The sequence below is a fragment of the Equus przewalskii genome, chromosome 7, assembly GCF_037783145.1.
Source record: "Equus przewalskii isolate Varuska chromosome 7, EquPr2, whole genome shotgun sequence".
Lineage (NCBI taxonomy): Eukaryota > Metazoa > Chordata > Mammalia > Perissodactyla > Equidae > Equus > Equus przewalskii.
The window spans coordinates 50206751-50225620 of NC_091837.1; the positions used below are offsets into that span (position 1 = coordinate 50206751).

Here is an 18870-nt window from a genome sequence, read left to right on the forward strand (position 1 = left end):
ATGGCTGCTATGTTCCTTACTTAAATATAATTATACAATACTCGGTAATCAATTTCATTTATAAATGTCTGGAGATAGGTAATTTTTCCTTTTCATATGGAGTAAATTTATCTATGATAACAAAATAATACTTGACAGCTGTAAGCAGGACCTAGTATCCTTGGCTTTTAGCCCAGGGATTTAAGTGATGTCACCTCTCATGGTCTATAATGCTTTTCTCACTTCAACTGTCCTCTTTCAGACCATTAGTGTACTAGTGAGATATGGAGAAAGAAGTCCCTCTCTCCTTGTGCACTTGACTAATGTAAGTTATTGACCAAGGATGAATGTTACATGAGTTGACGTAATTGTAAGAGTCCTTCAAGACAGACATTCTCTTATCATCACCTGGAGTGATCCTATGTTCCACAGACATAGAGACAGGGCAGGTGGAAAGAGAAGAGTGTGAGGTTTGGGGTCCCACAGTCTTAGGTTTGTATCACAACTCCACACCTACTACCTGTGGGGCTGAGGACAAGAAACATAATTCTTCTGAATCTCGGGTTTCTCATCCACAATGCATCCATTCCCTGAAATAACACTGTTCTTAACCTGGTGCACAAGCAGCACTTTTAGAAACATCTTTTATACATGTATCTTTAAACACTTCTCTACATGCATTATAGAATGGTCAACACATCCATAAAATAAAACGAAACAGCCTTCCTCCCCAAAATCCCCCCACAACTCTTAATACATGGGCATTTTATAGAGGAACTGAGGCTCGGAGGGGTCAGACAACTTGACTAAGGTCCTACAATGGGCCAGGGCATGAGCCAGGTTCTATCAGATTCCAGAGTCCAAAGGCTTGTAATGCCCAAGGGAAGGAAAGGGAGCCAGAATCAAGCACAAAGCCACAGGGGGAAGGTTGATGGCGGGAAAAAATAAAATAGACCCAACGTTGCCCATCTTTCACTCTTATGTACTTTGAAGCCAGAAGCAGGTGGTTATGAAGCATGTGATGTGGGAAGGGCAGGGTATGACAGAGCAGAAGTTCACGGAACAGTCTCTTGTCTTGTCCAGGAAGGCAGGAGGCTGAACAATTGTGGGACAATTAAATTCCAAATTGATCAGCATTTAATAACTAAGGTAGCATGAGTGCAGATAAATGAAAGATCAGCGTGGACTGAAATAATCAGGAAAACTGCGTGGAAACCTACCACCAAAGTGATAGGACTTTTGTCTTATGTCAGAGACCACACAGGGCAGACAGTGCTTTATTGGTATAGCACAGATATGCTTAAAAGGTTCATAGTGTCAAGAATGTGGAGACATGAGAAGTCTGGTGTGAGTGGAAGGGAGGGGCTGGAATGCAGACAGAACTGGAAAGCCTGATTATGATAACTTTGAGAGCCACTATCAGGCAGAGAGAGAACATGACAAGGGCAGATCTGGGTAACACTCACCTAGGAGGCTCAAGCCAAGAATAGTGGAGTGGAGGTGCTAGAACTAGGAAATTCAACCAGAGGATGAGCGTAGCCACCCAGGGGAGGGGGTGAGAGCTAGAGCCCAGTAGTGGGGTGGAAACAGACAAGGGAGGGCCTTTAAACAGAAAGACAAAGACGTAAACTAGGGGTACAATTTAACTTGCATGGTTGAAATCACTGTCTATTGTTTCTATTTCTCTTATTTAAACATTTCAAAACTGTCAGTCTTAGGGCGACAAAGAGGCTTGTCAGTGAGTGACCCAGAAGGTCTCTCTGGGTTGTCAGGTAATGAGCTGGATTCATGGCTTCTGGTCCCCATGCCCCCTCCTCAGGAGAGGCAGCTTGTGGACCCAAATTCCCACAAGGCTGGCAGGTGTTAGCAGCTGGCATTTCCAGATAATTCACTGCACACTGGCTCCTAAGTTTAGATTGCTTGCCTTCTGCTGGCAAGGCCACTCTTGCCTTTGCCCTTTAGAAGGGCAAAGTTGTCAAAGGAGGTGTGCTCCCCCTCCCTTGATGCACAGACCCACGTGTATGTGGCTGTGCCTTGGCCCAAGCCTTTCTACAGGTTGCTGGGGGAAGGGGACGCATGCATCTTCCCCGACTCTGAGGCCACTGGTAGGCACCCAACCCCTCAAACCAACAAATACATAAATAAATTCATACTTGTTAATTATACTTTATGTACACTTTACAGAGCTCTTTGACATGGAAACAACAAACAAACAAAACAAAAACAGAAGCCTGGAGCTCAGAGAGGTAAAGTGGGATTCCTCAAATCACACAGACAGGATATAATAATGGACTTAGAACTCTAGTCCAGGACGTATATTTTCCAAGTTCAGAATCCAAAGTAAAACAAAAAGATGCAATGATAAATAAATTTTACCTTCAACCATTTTGGACCTGGAGCTAAAAACTGTAGCTAATGGCTATCCATCAAAGAATTGCAGACTTTGAAACTGGATATTAAATTAGATTACATGCCCATCGAACTTTTCAGTGTGCAAGATGCTAGGCAACCCCTGTAGTATGTACGTTACCTCTGTAATACACCTCCATCAAGCCAGAAACTGGAGTCCTGGCTTCTAGATCTAATTCTTTCACTTAGTGTATGAGCTGGGGTAGGGCCACTTAAACTCTGTCATTTATGAAATAAAGGACTGTATGGTTCAAGCAGTAAGGGCTTTCATGACACATGCAACGTATCCAATAGCAACAAGTAAAGTGATGTTCATAATTTCTCATTCCATGAATTGGTACAGAGTACAACACTTGCCAAGTCTGTGCAATAGCTAATTTTCAGAGCACGTTACATATGCTGAATCCACTGTTCATTTCAAAACTCTTTAACACACATTAGTACATTCACAAATTATTAAGTTGTTTGGTCTTCTAATACTGAATGAACAGTTGTTAATTTAAATATACTTTTATAATTTGACTACTTGTTTGGCACGAAAAAATTAGCAAAAATAATCAAACAAGAAAACCATAGCTTGAGCTTTAAGCCCTAGACATAAGACATGAAATTTAAATACACTTAGAAGCATCTGAGCATATCTCACTCTTCTAACAACCATTGAAGAGTTAACTTAAGAAAGGACTTCCTGGTTTAAAAAAATAAGCAAAGAGCCTTACTCAAAGTATTGTGCAATCAACGTCATTATTCAGAATTTTCCTAGTTGCTCCACTCTATTGCATATATTAGAAGCAAGTGTTGTTTGGTGTTTATTATACATGCTTTATTATGATCACTGAAGACTAAAAATTTTATTTGAAAGTTTCAATTACCTAGATGATTTTTTTATTCCTTGAAAATTAATCTCCTGTCATACTGCCTTTTAAATAATAGTCATGTAGTCAACGTTAGTTATTTGAATTTAACAAATTGGTTGTCAACTCTTGCTTTTATGTAAAAATAGGTTGGGGGCACCCTTGGTAATATCAAACCCTTGGAAAAGTTGATGAAACAAAAAAGTTAAGTTCAATTGTGTTCATAAAATTAAAAAGCTATGAATGTGGTAAGTAGTATCATAAATAAAATATGTGAGTGCAGCAAATATTAAATAATAAGATTCAAGGACTGCACTACCACGCCATCATTCACAAGCCTGAAGAACATGTGCACTTCATTAAAGTCAATGGAGTGTACCCGTTCATCTTGGCATTATTCATAATTGAAACATTTCAATTTTAGTTAACACACACAAAAAAACTAATTTAAAAGTCAAATGAGGAAATTAGTTCTATGTTCCCATGTTCCAATTCCACAGTGATATCAACCAGCCAAATTTAGCCTCAGGAGGTATGAAAACATATCTAGTACAATGAACGGAAAGCCTTTTAAACAATCAGAGATCTGTTAAAACTAATGTTTTTGCAACTAACTCAACAAAAATATATTTAGTGTTGTAAAAGAGCCCCTCAAACTACTCTATTACAAAATAACTGAGCATACCCATGGATTTGCATCTAGACTGCAAAAGCAGTGAATCAAGGACTAGAGGTTTTATGTAAGAAATAGAGTCCATTTCTTGAAAAAAAAATCAAACTGATTGACTGAAAAATATTTTCTGCATGCACATTATAAAGACCGGGGGGAACTTTTTCTGTTTTAAATCTTAGCTTTCTCAATGGTAGTAAACACTATTAACAGCACATTCTAGACATGCCCTTGATCTTATCTCTGGGATGCCCTTCTTTCTTGCTTTTCTAGTTTTTACCATTCTTTTAGTGTCTCTGCCTTTTCCATTTAAAAAATTTATTTCTTTATCAATCCTCACTGTGCGTGTCACCAAGGACTCCGTCCCTCAGCCCTTATGCATTTATCTCTACAGCTAGTCTTCTGTCTCCCATCTATGAAGTTAATTGTTCCCGAATATTTACTTCCATCTGAGCCTCTCCCAAAACTAGGTTTTATTTCTAGACATATGCAGATAACCAACTTGACCCTAAAGCTCCAAAAAAAAAAAAAATTGCTTGACTTTACTGCTTAGATGTTTTTGTAACTGTTGTATTCTGGCTCTTTTGCAAGCTCACAATCGTGGTGTTTTATGCTCTATATTCAGTCATCCCGACATCTTTCTTTCAAAAGGTTCTTGTCTCTTCAGTATGAGGGAAACATACTTTTATTTTCCCAAGTTTAAATGACCACCAGAGAGGGAGTTGTGCGTAAGTCTGTGCAGGCACTGTGCAACCTCGGGAGAGGGTGAGGGGAATGCTCATTTGAGAAGAGGAAGGACTAATGCTGCCCAGCCTGTGGTAGGGGCATGGAGGCAGGGAGAGGATGCTGACTTTGACCCTGCACCCAGCTCATTCATCTGCCTGCCCAGAGCCATGCTGGTAGCTTCTAGCCACATCCCTGCCTCTCTTGAAGACTTTATGGGGAGGGATACATGCTAACATATATTGTCCACACTTCCTAATGACCTGAAATAAGTTCAAGTCCCAGAGAGGGTCATGTAGGGGCTCCTATACCCCAAGAGACTAGGCTGGTCTTGAAAATTAATCAGCAAACCTGACCAATTGGTAGACGTCTCTGCACAACAATTCTTGGTCTCATGCCTTCCTTTCCTTTACCACTCTGTATAACTTACATGAATTCTTTTAAACTCTTTTTAGTGGAATTCCCTCCTTCCAGTTTCTCTCTGTTCAGTCTACACTACCTGCCTGAGAATGATCTATAATGAGTTGGTCCATGTGAGATTTGGTGTCCCCCACATGGTCTCATCCTAAGTCTGGGACATTATTTCAAGACTTTGCCTCAACTTAGTCTTCGGAGTCCTGGCCTTCTCCCCACTTCTTCAGTATGTCCATGCACAGGTATCTCACATCCCTTAGGTGGGTTCTAAATCCCTATCCTCCTGGTCAGTATCCCCCTCTCTGGCTCACACTTCTGTGGACATCTTGGCTTAAGAATACTGTTCAATGAACCCCACTGAGTGACCCCAGTCATCTCAGGCCACATGCTATCAGTCACCACTTATAAATATAAGCTACCCTTCAAGACTCTAAAACGAAAGTATTAATTAATATGCCTTATTCTAGCTATAAACACCTCATACTTATTTTGTGAGGAGTGTGGGCTTTGCTTGTAAGGTCTTGAAAGAGAGGTTAGTCTTCATCAACTTAACTCCTGACCATGGCCAGTCAGGTCTTTCCATGAGCCTACTGCTACCTCTCTCCTTCCTCACCTTACCATGTCTCTCCCTCTGGCCCCTGCACCCTACCACCCTGGCCGAGCTCACACTGGCTCTTACCTGCCTAAGGCTTTCATCTCTGTTGCTCCTCTTGTACCGATTCCTCTTCCCCCACTTGCTCCATGGCTGGGTCCCTCTCAACCCAACTCTCTGATTAGATGTCACCTGCTCAGACAGGCCTCTCTAAAAGAGGTAATTCTTGTTACTGTCTTTCACAGTGCCCTATAATATTCTGCAGAACATCTAACAAAATCTAAACAATCCCTTTGTTTACTTGACCAGCTCTCCTCATTTAGATAGTAAGCCCCTAGAGGTCGGGTACCTGGTCTGTTTGTGCATCACAGCATATCTACTGCCTGGCACATAGTATGGATCAATAAATTTTTTTTCCCTAAAGTCTTCTTCCTCTTCTTTTTATTTTTTTTTTTGCTGGGGAAGATTTTCCCTGAGCTAACATTGTTGTCAATCTTCCTTTTTTTTCCCCCTTCCCAACGCCCCAGTACATAGTTGTATATTCTAGTTGTAAGTCCTTCTATGTGACCCACTGCCACAGCATGGCTACAGACAGACAAGTGGTATGGTTCCACGACTAGGAACTGAACCCTGGCTGCTGAAGCAGAGCATGCCAAACTTTAACCACTAGGCCATCAGGGCTGGACTGCCCAATAAATATTAATCAAAGGAATAAATATTCTCAAAGCTTTCCTTAGCTCTAGGTGATGTTAGAGTATCACCTTAGTTAAGGTGATGAGAATATTATATATATATATATATATAGCTTGCATATATATTTAAGATATTACAAATTTTGTATATTAAATCAATGTATGCAATGAATGATATTATAAAGAAAGTCTGATAATTTGCTATTATCCTCTTGCTGCAAAGATGAGGATAAAGAACAGAATAGCATGGTCTGGCTCCCTGGCATTGAAGTCATTGCTCAAGGACAGTGAATAATGCTATAAAATCACTTGTACTCTAAAGATCATTATCTAAAGTCATTATCATACATAGGACATTCAAAGCTCACGTTGAGCTTTCTTTTCTAGTACTTCAATCCTGACAGTTCTCAAAACACCCAGATTTACTTTTTATTTCTCAGAAAAAAGGAGGATAAATCAAGGAGACACTTGAAAATTAACACGTAATCATAAATTTATAAAAATGCAGAGTGCCCTGTGTTTCAGTCATTATAAATATGCCTCTAAATCTGCCTAAAAACTGTCCTTATGATTGTTCTCAATTAAAAAAGTTGCTATCACCACTTTTTGAGTAATAGCAGAATATCTTCACAACCTTGGGATAAACAAAGATTTCTTAGACAGGACACTAAAAAGCATTAACCATAAAAGAGAAAAGTAATTTATTGCTCTTTCTCATATTTAAAAATTTCAGCTCATCAAACAGCACTGTAAATAAAATGAATAGGCAAATCACAAACTGGGAAAATACTTACAATACATGTATCTAACAAACGACTTGTAGCCAGAATATACGAAGAACTCCTCCCATCAACCACAGACAAACCAACCAGTAACAATGAGAAAAAACTCAAACAGACATCTCACCAAAGAAGACAGACAAATGGACAACAGCACATAAAAAGATGATCAACATCATTAGCCATCAGGGATATGCAAATTGAAGCCACAGGAGATACCATTTCATACCCACTGTCGGTGAGGATGAGGAGCAGCTGGAACCTTCACCATTGCTGGTAAACAGCTGGGCAGTTTCTCACAATGTTAAACATTTACCTTATGATCCAGGAATTCTACTCCTTGGTCTTTATCCAATGGGAATGAAAACAGATATTCACAAACAGACTAGCACAAGAATTTTCAGAGCTGTATTATTCATAATAGTCCCAAACTAGAAACAATGCAAATGTCAAAAATAGGATAATGGATAAATAATTTGTAGTTTAGTCATAAAATGGAATATTATTCAACAATAAAAAAGGAGTTAACTACGGATATATGCAATAACCTCAAAAATATCACGGTATGTGAACAGAACATTTACAAAGTATATGCTGTATGAGTCCATTTAGATGAAGTCCAGGAATAGACCAAACTAAGCTATAGTCATAGGATTAAGAAAGTGGTTACCTGGGCAGTAGCGGGGAGATGAAGGGGTGGGAGGGAGGTGGTGGGGTCCTGGACTGGAGTTGACTATAAAGGGTCATGAGGGAAATATTTAGGATATGAGATTTGATGTCTTATTTTGAGTGGCTATTATTCAGGGTGTATACAATTTTCAAAACTCATTGGATTGACCACTTAAGATTTGTGCATTTTATTGCATATAAATCATACCTCAATTTAAAAAATTAAGAAATTTTATTATTTTAAAAAAACTTTAACCCTAACATTATTCAGAATATTTCCCTACTTTCTAGGCACGAGAAACATTAAAAACATTCTTGTTCTACTGAATTTAACGTACCTGGTTTACAATGTCTTATGACAATATTAACATATCCAGTTTCATTAGATTAAGCGTCAATTTATTGTGAAGTTCAAAAACATGAAGAATTACCAAAAGCCCCAAACAAACCCCAAAACAAAAAATCCTGTATCACGATTAAGTTTTCAGGGATGAATGTTATTGCCACAATACACCAGCAAGGGGAGTAGTTACACTTTGAGAAAAATTCCATCTTCGTAGCCACTGAATTATTTTATAGGGCTCTTTAGCAAGACCAAAAATTGACTTTTGGGTGTAAGCACAATGGAAATGACAGATCATTTTAATGCAAGAGAAAAAGATTGGAAACCTTGACCCTCTAGATTACTCTGCACCTCAGTGAGAAGGGGAAAAACACTTGCAGATCAGCTTATTAAAATAATATGTTCATGTAATTCAGGTACCAGGAAAATATTTAAAAGAACAGCTAAATTAACTGTGGGATGCCACTTTTTCTTTGCTAATTATTCCCATACAAGAAAAATGTGCATTCCATTTCCCGACAAAAGAAAAAATGCCAACAACTCCACGGATTGTTTTTATGGATGTGGGAATAACAGCATCAGTTTGTGCAGAATTTGCAGCTGTTTCGATACTAGAATCTGTCTCAGAGTGGGGAAGACTGGCAGAGAGTGCTTTTTTTATCCTGCAATATGAGGGCTTTTCAGCTGAGACTGTTAGGCCATGAATCTGAAGGTTTGTGCTGTATTTTTTTTTTTTTTTAATATCACCATGTTCATCAATTCTTATAAGATTTGTAAGGACTAATTCTCACATAAGCTCAGGAAGGCTGTAGAATAGTCTCTCACAATCCCTTCTTACTAGCTTTGGTAATCCTAGATTTAAAGAAAAGAATGTTCTGGCCGACAGTGGGGAGCATGTCCCAGGCATGTCTAAGTGCAGGGCTGCCAGGTAGGGACACAAACAATCTGGGCAACTGCCCCCTTTACACTCTAACCTTAATAACAACCCCGACTTGATTCTAACACTGTAGCACCTTCTTTTCAATTCTCCTCATTCCCCAGAGAAGCTGAGCACAGAGGAACTAGCATCGTGTGCCCTAGAAAATGCCCCGGGCCATGCCCAGTGTGGGGTTGGAGTCCCCACTTGTAGGTAAGCCATCTCTCTGCAATCTGCAGTGGTCATGAATACCACATGTGCCTGCCTCCCTTGGAGCTGAATGAGCATAAGGACACTGGGTACACATAAACGACAGTCCCTTCCAGGAACTGTGCCGCAGAGAACACGTCTATAAAATGCACAGCTCTAGGGCTGGAGCACTGTGAGTGTGGACTGAATCTACATGAGCACCTGCAGAGGTGGCCAGGAGCAACTCTTCCTGTAAATCACACACACACTGAAGCTTTTCCACAAATGTGGCTCCTCTCCTCCGGGAGAAAGTATGCTATCAATATGTAAAAAGGTATTATCCTTGAAAGTGTGTACCCATTTGCTGGGACATAAACCCTGCCTGATGATTTTCTTCAGGAAAATCCAAGGAACATTTCTCAGTTCAATGACCCTAAGAAATGATTTTGAATTACTTCCACTCAGGAAACAGAAGGAAAGCATTTCTTTTTAGTCTCCATAAATGGAGACCCAAGGAAGTATAGGATCCAGAGGAAGAAGATTCAAGTTTTAGATTCTGCCTTGACCATTTTATCAAGATCCCCAAGTCTGTGATGTTACAATCTGGACTGTCTTCTTGCTAGCAAGGATTTATGGGATTGTCACACATTGAACGTCATTTCACTATGCAGCAAAGGATTTTTAAAGAACAATGAGGAAAACATGTAAATGAAATGCCACTGCACACACACTCCTAATTTTGAGTTTGCCATTGAATGGACATGAGTCTCTGTTCTTCCAACTAAGTGGGAAATAAACCAAAAGACTGTCTCCCAATGGTTACTAAAATCTGTAAAATATATAAAGGGTAGAGAGATGAGGTGGAAAGAGGAAAATACACAAAGAATCCAGAAATGGGAGACATGCTGATTAAGGAGGAAACAGAAGAAGGTGTAGTTAGAGGTAAGGAAATGAAAAAGATAGATGATGTTTGTCTTTGTTTTTGTGGTTACATGAGGTTTGTACAAAGGATCTCATGGATGAGATGGTCCTTTTTGTGATAGCCTCGTATCTCCATTAGCCTCTGCAGGTTCTATCCCTCTCGTCTTCCCCTTCTATGTTTTTGTTGTCATGAATTATTCTTTTTTTGTGTTGTGAGTTTGTGACCAAACACTTAAAGTGTTTATAGTTATTTTTGATGCTTTCTTTCCCTTTATCTTTTATGTTATAATTCAGCATTTGCTAACCTATTCTGATATAGATCTGCAATTTTCTGATTTTGTTTGTCTATTTATCTCCTTGTGCAAAGCTTTGTAAATGTCTGCCTTTTTGTTTCTGGTAGGAAGGCTCCCTTCAACATTTCTTGTAAGGCAGGTCTAGTGGTGATAAATTCCCTCAGCTTTTGTTTGTCTGGGAAAGCTTTTATTTCCTCATCATATCTGAAGGATAATTTTGCTAGATAGAATATTCTTGGCTGATAGTTTTTTTCTTTCAGTATTTTGAATGTATCATTTCAGTCTCTCCCAGCCTGTAAGGTTTCTGTTGAGAAATCCGCTGAAATCCTGCTGGGAGTTCCTTTGTAGGTTATTTTCTTCTCTCTTGCTGCCCTTAATACACTTTCTTTGTCACTTTTGACAGCTGTAATATTATGTGCCTTGGAGAAGGTATTTTTGCATTGATGTAATTAGAAGTTTTATTAGTTGCACGTACTTCCATGTCCAGTTCTTTCCCCAGGTTTGGTAAGTTCTCATCTATTATTTCTTTGAATAAGCTCTCTGCTTCTTTCTGCCCCTCTTCTCCCTCTGGAATACCTATAATTCTTACGTTACTTTTCCTAATTGAGTCAGATATTTCTCGAAGAATTTATTCATTTTTTAAAAATCTTAGGTCTCTTTCTTCCACCTGAATAATTTCTAGGTTTCTATCTTCAAGATCACTAATTCTCTCCTTCATAAGGTCTGCTCTATTTTTTAATGTTTTCTACATTATTTTTTTAATCTCATTAATTGTGTTCTTCATCTCCAGAATGTTTGATTTTTTTTTAGAGTTTCAATCTCTTTGTTGAAATATTCCTCCTGTTCATTAATTTTATTCCTGAGTTCATTGGACTGTCTTTCTGAGTTTTCTTGTAACTCAGTGAGTTCCTTTATGACAGCTATTTTGAATTCTCTGTTGGTTAGTTTTTAATCTTCGGTGACTTCAGGTTTGGTTTCTGGAGAGTTGTCACTTTCTTCTGTTCTGGAGTGTTGCTGTAGTTCTCCATGGCATTCGATGAATTGGATCCTCTGCCAGCTCATTTGTGGTAGTAACCACATTTTCTTACTTGGGTATGGCTTTGGTTACTTTGGTTCTGAGCTGCTTCTAATCGTATTTGAGAGCCTGTAGTTTCCACCCTCCTCCGCCTTTGCCAGAGGGGCTGTCAGTGCCCTCCTTGTGCCACTTGTGCCTCTGGGGTTGCTGGTGCCTTGCTGCTTAAGACGTTGCTGCAGCCTCAGGTGACACCACCAGGATCACCACTCTGTGAGCACTTCTGCAGCTTCCAGGGTAGCTTGGGTCTTGTGTTTCCAGCGGCTCTCTGCAGGCTCGGATACTGCTGTCCTGTGCACCACCTGTGCTGCTATTCCCAGGTTGTCTGGGATAGCTGGTTGCACCACTGCCAGGGATACTGGGTTCATGGGTGTCACTGTTGCTGGTGAAGGCCTGGGGAACCAGGGACTTATATGCAACCACTGCTGCTAGTGGAGCTGGTGTTGGGGGTGCCACCACTGGAGGCTGGGTCACTGGTTCTGCTGTGGTTCCTGATATTTCTGATTGCAGGTTCCACCTGCCACCATTGGGCAGGGGCAGGAGCTGTTTTTTCTGCTGCTGCCTGACCTGTCTGCTCACAGTTTTGTGGGTTGGGCCACTGTCTCTCCGCTGGCCATCATGTGGGTGGGGCTGCTCACTGCTGCTGCTCTGTGGGCATTTGTGCAAGTGGGGCCATCAGTGCCACCATCATTCCATGGGCATTCACATGGGCTGGGCTTCTGCTGCCACCACTCCATGGGCAGTTACATATGGGCCAGGCTGCCCTTGTCTCCACTCAGTTGTGCAGGCTGCTGCATGAGGATCTATACCCTAGATCGTTGCCCCTGGGGTTGGGGAAGAGTCCACTCCCCTAGTTCCACTGCTTCTTGGGGCTCCAGTCCACCCACCTTCAGATGTAAAGCTGCGTGGATCTCTCAGGTGTCCTGTTGTGCTGTGTAGGGAACCCTCTGTTGGTCAGTGGATGTCCATTTGGTTGTAACTTAGAGTGGAGAGACAAAGGGAATAACTCACTCTGCCATGCTGCTGACATCACCCTTCTGTGTTTATTTTTAATGAGAGGTGAGTTGCTCCCTTTAGCAGATTTAGAATGAAGACTGTGGACAAACCAGGTAGAAATGAAATGGTAGTTGCAGAGGGTGCTCTGGTCTGGTTGACATGGCGCCTGGTGGTTAAAGTGCATTCAAGAAAGGCTGATGTGCTTTTGTGACATGGAGGGAGAACATCCAGTCTGAAACCAAATCAGGAGAAGCATCACACGGGGCTTACTGCCCTGGGGGAGGCAGAGATGGGCTGTACTTCAGTATGACGTGGCTCCCGCCACACAGGGAAGGACCATGTGTGGGGAATGAGAATGTTATATGTTCTGGGACAACCTACATATCCGCAGGTTACCACAGGCGACTGAAAGGAATATATGGGAAGCTGGGTGCTTAGAGGTGAATTCTGTGGGATCACTGTTGGTATTCACAGCAAAGTAGGCTTTGGGAGCCAAGCCTGAGGAGAGAGAAGAAACGGCTCTGGGGTTTCCCAACCCCTAATGAGTCTCTTAAGGACAGGTTTCAGCAGAGCTTCCAAACTAAGACAGACTAGGAAGAAGCACCTGGCCACCCACTTTCAAAAAAATTGGCCACAAAAACCCTATGAATAGAGTGAAGCATTGTCCGATACAGTGCCAGAAGGTGAGAGGATGGTGCAAAAAGACCGGGCAGGGCTCTGCTCTGCTGTACACAGGGACGCTAGGAGTTGGAATCGACTCGACTGCACTAACGACAATTAATCTCTGCAGTGGTATGTTCACAGAAACCAAGAATTTTGTATGAATTTCACAGGGTTTTCTTAATGTTTCAAATGTTATTCACAGAAGATACTTATATTCATTATCTTCAAAGATCTTGGATAGTAGCTAGCACCTTGAATTTAGTATATTCTTAATGAATAATTACTGAATGAATCACCCATGTTCCCAAATGAGAAATGTCTCACATTAATTAAAATAGGAGTCAGTAATGTGCTAGATATAGCCTATATTTTCCTTATTACTGCCATTTGGCAAATTGAGGACGAGCGGTAGCAATTCAAATCTCCCTCTAAGTTTAGTAACTATCAAAATAGATCTTGGCAGCTCTCTCCTGGGGTCCCCAAAGCTCACTAAGCATTTTAAGAGGACACTGGCTGTTATCCTAATGGCCGGTGAGATAACCCACTTCCAGGTATGGGAGAGGAAGCATGGGCCTGCCTATTGCAACCAGTGAATTCAGTACTGAGATCTAGAACTCATGCTGAAAGCATGAGGGACAAGTAGCATGCAGTCTGGCTCCTTTTTACTTGGTTCGTATTCTAGTGTTCTATTCTGGAGGAGGTGGAAAACTTTTTTACTGCCTCGTGTGCTAAGGAAGAAACTCAAAACTCAAGTGGAAGGGGAGGCTGGGTATAGGCTGGGGTAAGGATTGTGAGCCAGGGTGATTGTGAGAGGGTAGGAGGGACGGGCAGGGGTCTGGCGGATCTCTGAGCAGTAGCGTTTGGCTGGAGCTTAGCTGATGGGACAGTCTACAAACTTGGGGACATTTGGCAACTCAGCTCACTTACTTGATAATGACAAGACCCTTAGGATCACAGGAAGGATTCCGCCAACTCAGTGTTGAGGCTGGAGTACAGGTCTTGGGGTGCCAGGCCTTCAAGCATCTGGGATCTGCATTGACCACCATTTTCAATTGTTCCCTCAATGGCATAGTACCTGCTTTGACCTTCCCCAGCTCCAGACCATCAAGTTATCCATTTTGACAGCTTTGGAGCTCAGAGGTATGACTCTACATGCAAAGTCATGTTTTCAGAATGGGCTCTTAATTCTGCTTAAAAACATTTTTACATGTCCCTTTCTTTTTTTCATTCTCCATTGCAATTTTTTTCTTTTTCCCTGGAGACAAGCTCCTATTCACAGATGAGAATCACCCAGCAGCTCCCATCTGAAGAGCCCCTTTATGTGAATATGTTGTACTTACCTTATCTTTAATAATCTCAATACCCCATATCTGTTATATATTGTTATCCCTGTTTTATAGACAAGAGCTCAGTAAGGTCACTCTGTATGTGTTTTGGCCACTACGTCAGGTCACTTGTCAATAGAGTGCTTTAGTGTAGAATGTGCTTCCACATACCTTATGTGGTTCTCCAGCCTATAAATTACATAGTATTATTGCCTCTGTTTTACAGAAGATAACAGTGAAACATAGATCAGTTATGTGACCTGCCCACGTCACATCATCGCTGGGCAGCTGAGCTGGGATTCAAACATGTGTCCTCCTATGCTACAACCCATGCTTCTCCAACCGTCTAGTGCAAAGAATATTGAAGTTCTCAAACATAAACTCCCTCAAATTCCTTTATAACTACCTTCAAATTTATCTTTCTTTACCCTTCCTTTCCTCCTGTCTCAGGGAGAAGTTGACTCTATTCCGTGTTTCTAAAAGTTTTCTCAATTGTCCATGAACAGTCTTATCTGCTCCCATTTTTGACATTTCAACTGTCTGCAGATGACTCTCAAATCTTTCTCTGAGCTCCAACTGCTGTTTCCAATCAGAAGGAAGGGCACATCTTTTTAGTAACACACCTTTATATACACCATATCCCGCTGTCCCACCCCTTCAGCTCTCTATGACTAATCATGTCTGCTCTGCTTCTCTTGAGCAATCCTGGTACTTCCATACCTCCCTACTTTTGCTCATACTGATTTGAAATGTTGTCCTTTTCTCTACTTGTAGAAATTCTATTCATTCTTTAAGAATGAGCTCAAATGTTATACCTGCTATGAATATTTCCCCAACCCTTCGAGTCAGATTTACTGATATATTCTCTGTGTTCCCAAAGCACTTTGCTTATAAGGATAACACATTACTTATCACATGAGAAAATTATTATCTTCATCTCTGTTTCAACTCATAGGCTGTCAGCACAATGAAGACAAGAAGAGAATTTTACTTATCTCTACAAACCTTGAAGTAATAAGCGTTGCCCTTGACTATGTGTTTGTTGAATGAATAAATGAATGGTGATTCAGTTATTCCTCCAATTTAAACATGTCCCAAAGAGAGCATGATCTGATTTGGGGCTTATTTTTTTCTCAACTTAAATATTCACTATTATCCCAGGAGTTTGTCTTGCCTGCTTTGTGAAAGCATTGAGTTTTAAATTAAAAAAAGTTACCTGCTCTATGAAGTCATGAAAAAGGAAGGGGAACGATACATCATTTTTCCTATAAAAGTAAATATGCTACTGTCATCCAAGGGATCAATGTCACAGACAAGCATCCAAAAAAATAAAATTTATATTTGTAAATTTAAAAAATCAGATAATAGGAATTAATCCTCTTTTATTAATAAATGCTTACGTTCACATACAACACAATAGTGTTACATTACACTAGATTGGAATACTGAGTTTGGGGAGGTGAAGAGGAAAAGGGACAAGCTAGACCGAATTATGAAAGCCAGAATTTATTGACATAAATGCAGCTTTATTACTTTCAATACTTTGATCTGATCATAAAGTCTTTCTAAGGACATATCTACTTAATGACATGGATCCTTAGTCTATAGCTGAATCTTCTGCCTGAAGATCACTGTATATACTAAAGCCATGAAAACAATTATTCTCTTTAAATAAGTTACAGGTGTTTCCTCCATTCCTCTTATCAAATCCATTTCTTGCACAACAATTCAAAGGTAAATTTCATCTTAGTCTGGGTCAAATCGTCAAAAATTGTGTATGAGCAATACCTGAATTAATAAGGTTTTACTATACTCTTAGAAGAAGACATTTTTGGAAAATAAAGACTATAATGCAATGTCCCAGGGAAATGCTAAATAGTCTTAAAATGAAAGTAGGAAAAATGTCAACTTTTTCAAATAAGATGAAATGAATTATTCATTAAACTACATATAACTGAAATCTACCTTTAAAGCCTTTGGTTTCTTTTGTAAATTTCTTGAGGGCAAGGACCGTGGTTTGCTTGCTCCTCTCCTCCACCCTCCAAGACTTGATCCACCCCAAGAAGGCCACCTCGCCTGTGCTTTCTGGGCATGGTTACTATCATAACAGGTGTTTAAAAGTGACACTATGGGGTTTTCAGAAATTCTAGTGTCACTCTGCTTATCTCCAACTACCTGAGACTCAAACAGTATGGAGAATTTACTCACTGATTCCCGGTATAGGCTGCAGGTAATTTACTGGCCCCCATCCTGAAAGAGAAGAGAAGAGAAAGGAAATTGATATATTACCATCACATGTGAAGACATTTAAGAAACTTTCTACATAAAGATGCCTCAAAGCGTCTGATATTTTATTTCTAGTAAAGAAAATCACGGGCAGGGAGATGGTGGTAAAAGAGAATAAGTCACCCCTGTGTTTCTGGGCTACTGAAGAGGGGAAAGGGTTAGTGTCATTTACTAGGAAACCTGGTATTACCTTCAGACTTGGCCACAGAAAAGACTGAACTTTGTGCCTGTATCCTCTGCATCAGAGAAATGCAGCTGGGGACTGGTGGGGTGGGTGGAGCTGCAAAATATCCATCAAGAGAAAGAAAATTTCCCTGGATTCTTTGTAATCTACTCCATAACATATCATGGTGTTGATATACAATTATAGTTTCTGCTTAAAATCTTTGAGCATTGAGATAGATCTCTTGGGGTAAAATTAGTTCTTGGGATAGATACGCTATGCGCACCTCCTGGCATGGAGTGGCCAGTGGCCCACTGTTGGACACCTTGGTTTGTGCAGCTTAGAAGAGTAAATGAACTGAAATCTACAATAACAGAAAAAAGCTCTTTGAGGGAAGTGATCCCATGGATATTGAAATTATCCAGAACTAATGATAGTTTAATCTGCAGTGAAAAGCTCTAAGAAAGCAATTTTGGGTTTTTTCTTGAGCCAATGATTTTTCACCTTGATAATCAAGAAGGATTTTTTTCTCTCAAATGCAGTTGCTAAATGTAACATAGTATATTTCTTCTGGTTTAGTCATCTATGGGGAGAGGAGAGCCTCAGCTCATTCTGAGATCAATTCGAGGGAACTGCAAGATGGTAATTTTATGACCATTTAGACTTTCGCTTTCTAGATTATACAATTCCAATTTTCCCTTAAAAGATGACAAACATATAATACATATTATATACTGTACAGTACACTACATATTTTGTATAATTTTAATGTATTTATAATATATTGCACACCAAACTATATATTATATCCTATATTATGTACATGTATTGTAATGTTTTGCTGTCTACATGCTGTCTTTTTTTTTTTGTTAAAGACTGGCACCCAAGCTAACATCTGCTGCCAATCTTCTTTTTTTATCTTCTTCTCCCGAAAGCCCCCCAGTACATAGTTGTATACTCTAGTTGTGAATGCCTCTGGTTGTGCTGTGTGGGACGCTGCCTCAGCGTGGCCTGATGAGCGGTGCCATGTCCGCGCCCAGGATCCCAACCAGTGAAACCCTGGGCAACCGAAGCAGAGCGTGCAAACCACTTGGCCACGGGGCCAGTCCCCACTGTCTTGTTTTTTTTAAATATCGCTTTCACACTATGTTGATAAAAACTAGAACAAATATTTAAGAACGGAGGTTTAAGCAGTGGTAGGATGAATTCTCTGTCCTGCTATCCTGCTCCATTGAAATAACCTGCCATCAATGTGATTCATTTATAATATTGCTTTTCTAACCCCAATTGAGACAAATTGGCTCCTGCCTTTTTGATCAATCTTTCACCAAGTTTCATTTGTGCCAAAACATAACAGTTTATACTTATGTCAATTAAATGCTATTCTGTCTTTAGAATGATTTAAAAAGATACATCCCAGGGCATTTTGAATTGTATTGACAGGAGTTTCCTGGTATAAGGTATCCACAGCTCCACTTGATTTAGCAATTTCTGCATTTTGGATGAAGGCATTTATAAGCCATTTGTATAGTGCATCAATAAATTATAGGTCCTACAGTACAACTGATCCCCACGGGTTGGAACTTGATATGTAATCCACTGCTTCAACTCACTTTGATGTAATTGCAACTCGATATTTACTTGTTCACCCACGTAACAGGAGCATGATTAAGGTCATACTTTCATGGCTTGGTGATAACAATGTGGTTTAGGCTGGAACCCAAAATCTCCCTCCATACAAAACTGATTTTATCCTGCACACTCTCATTTTTTATGTAATCTGTCACGTAACCATGGAAGGAAATTAAATTGATGTGGAAAAAATAGCTATTTGAAAAATCAACTGAGGCTGCTTCTTTATCTCTTATGATATTCTGGTCAGTTGTTCATTGATTGCTTGAGGAATTCTTCTCATCAGGTAT

General features: G+C 40.1%; 1 protein-coding gene across 9 annotated transcripts in view; it reads right to left on the reverse strand.

Moving 5' to 3' along the window:
* CHST9 (carbohydrate sulfotransferase 9) overlaps window positions 1–18870 on the reverse strand; it is a 256656-nt gene that overhangs the window by 101782 nt on the left and 136004 nt on the right. For 8 of the 9 annotated variants that reach the window (XM_070627517.1, XM_070627521.1, XM_070627518.1 and 5 more), the window contains one exon: window positions 16708–16749. In XM_070627517.1, coding sequence (XP_070483618.1) covers window positions 16708–16749 — 42 coding nt within the window. Of the gene's footprint in view, window positions 1–16707; window positions 16750–16975; window positions 17061–18870 lie in introns of those variants that run through there. The other variant, XM_070627522.1, reaches the window with a different exon arrangement.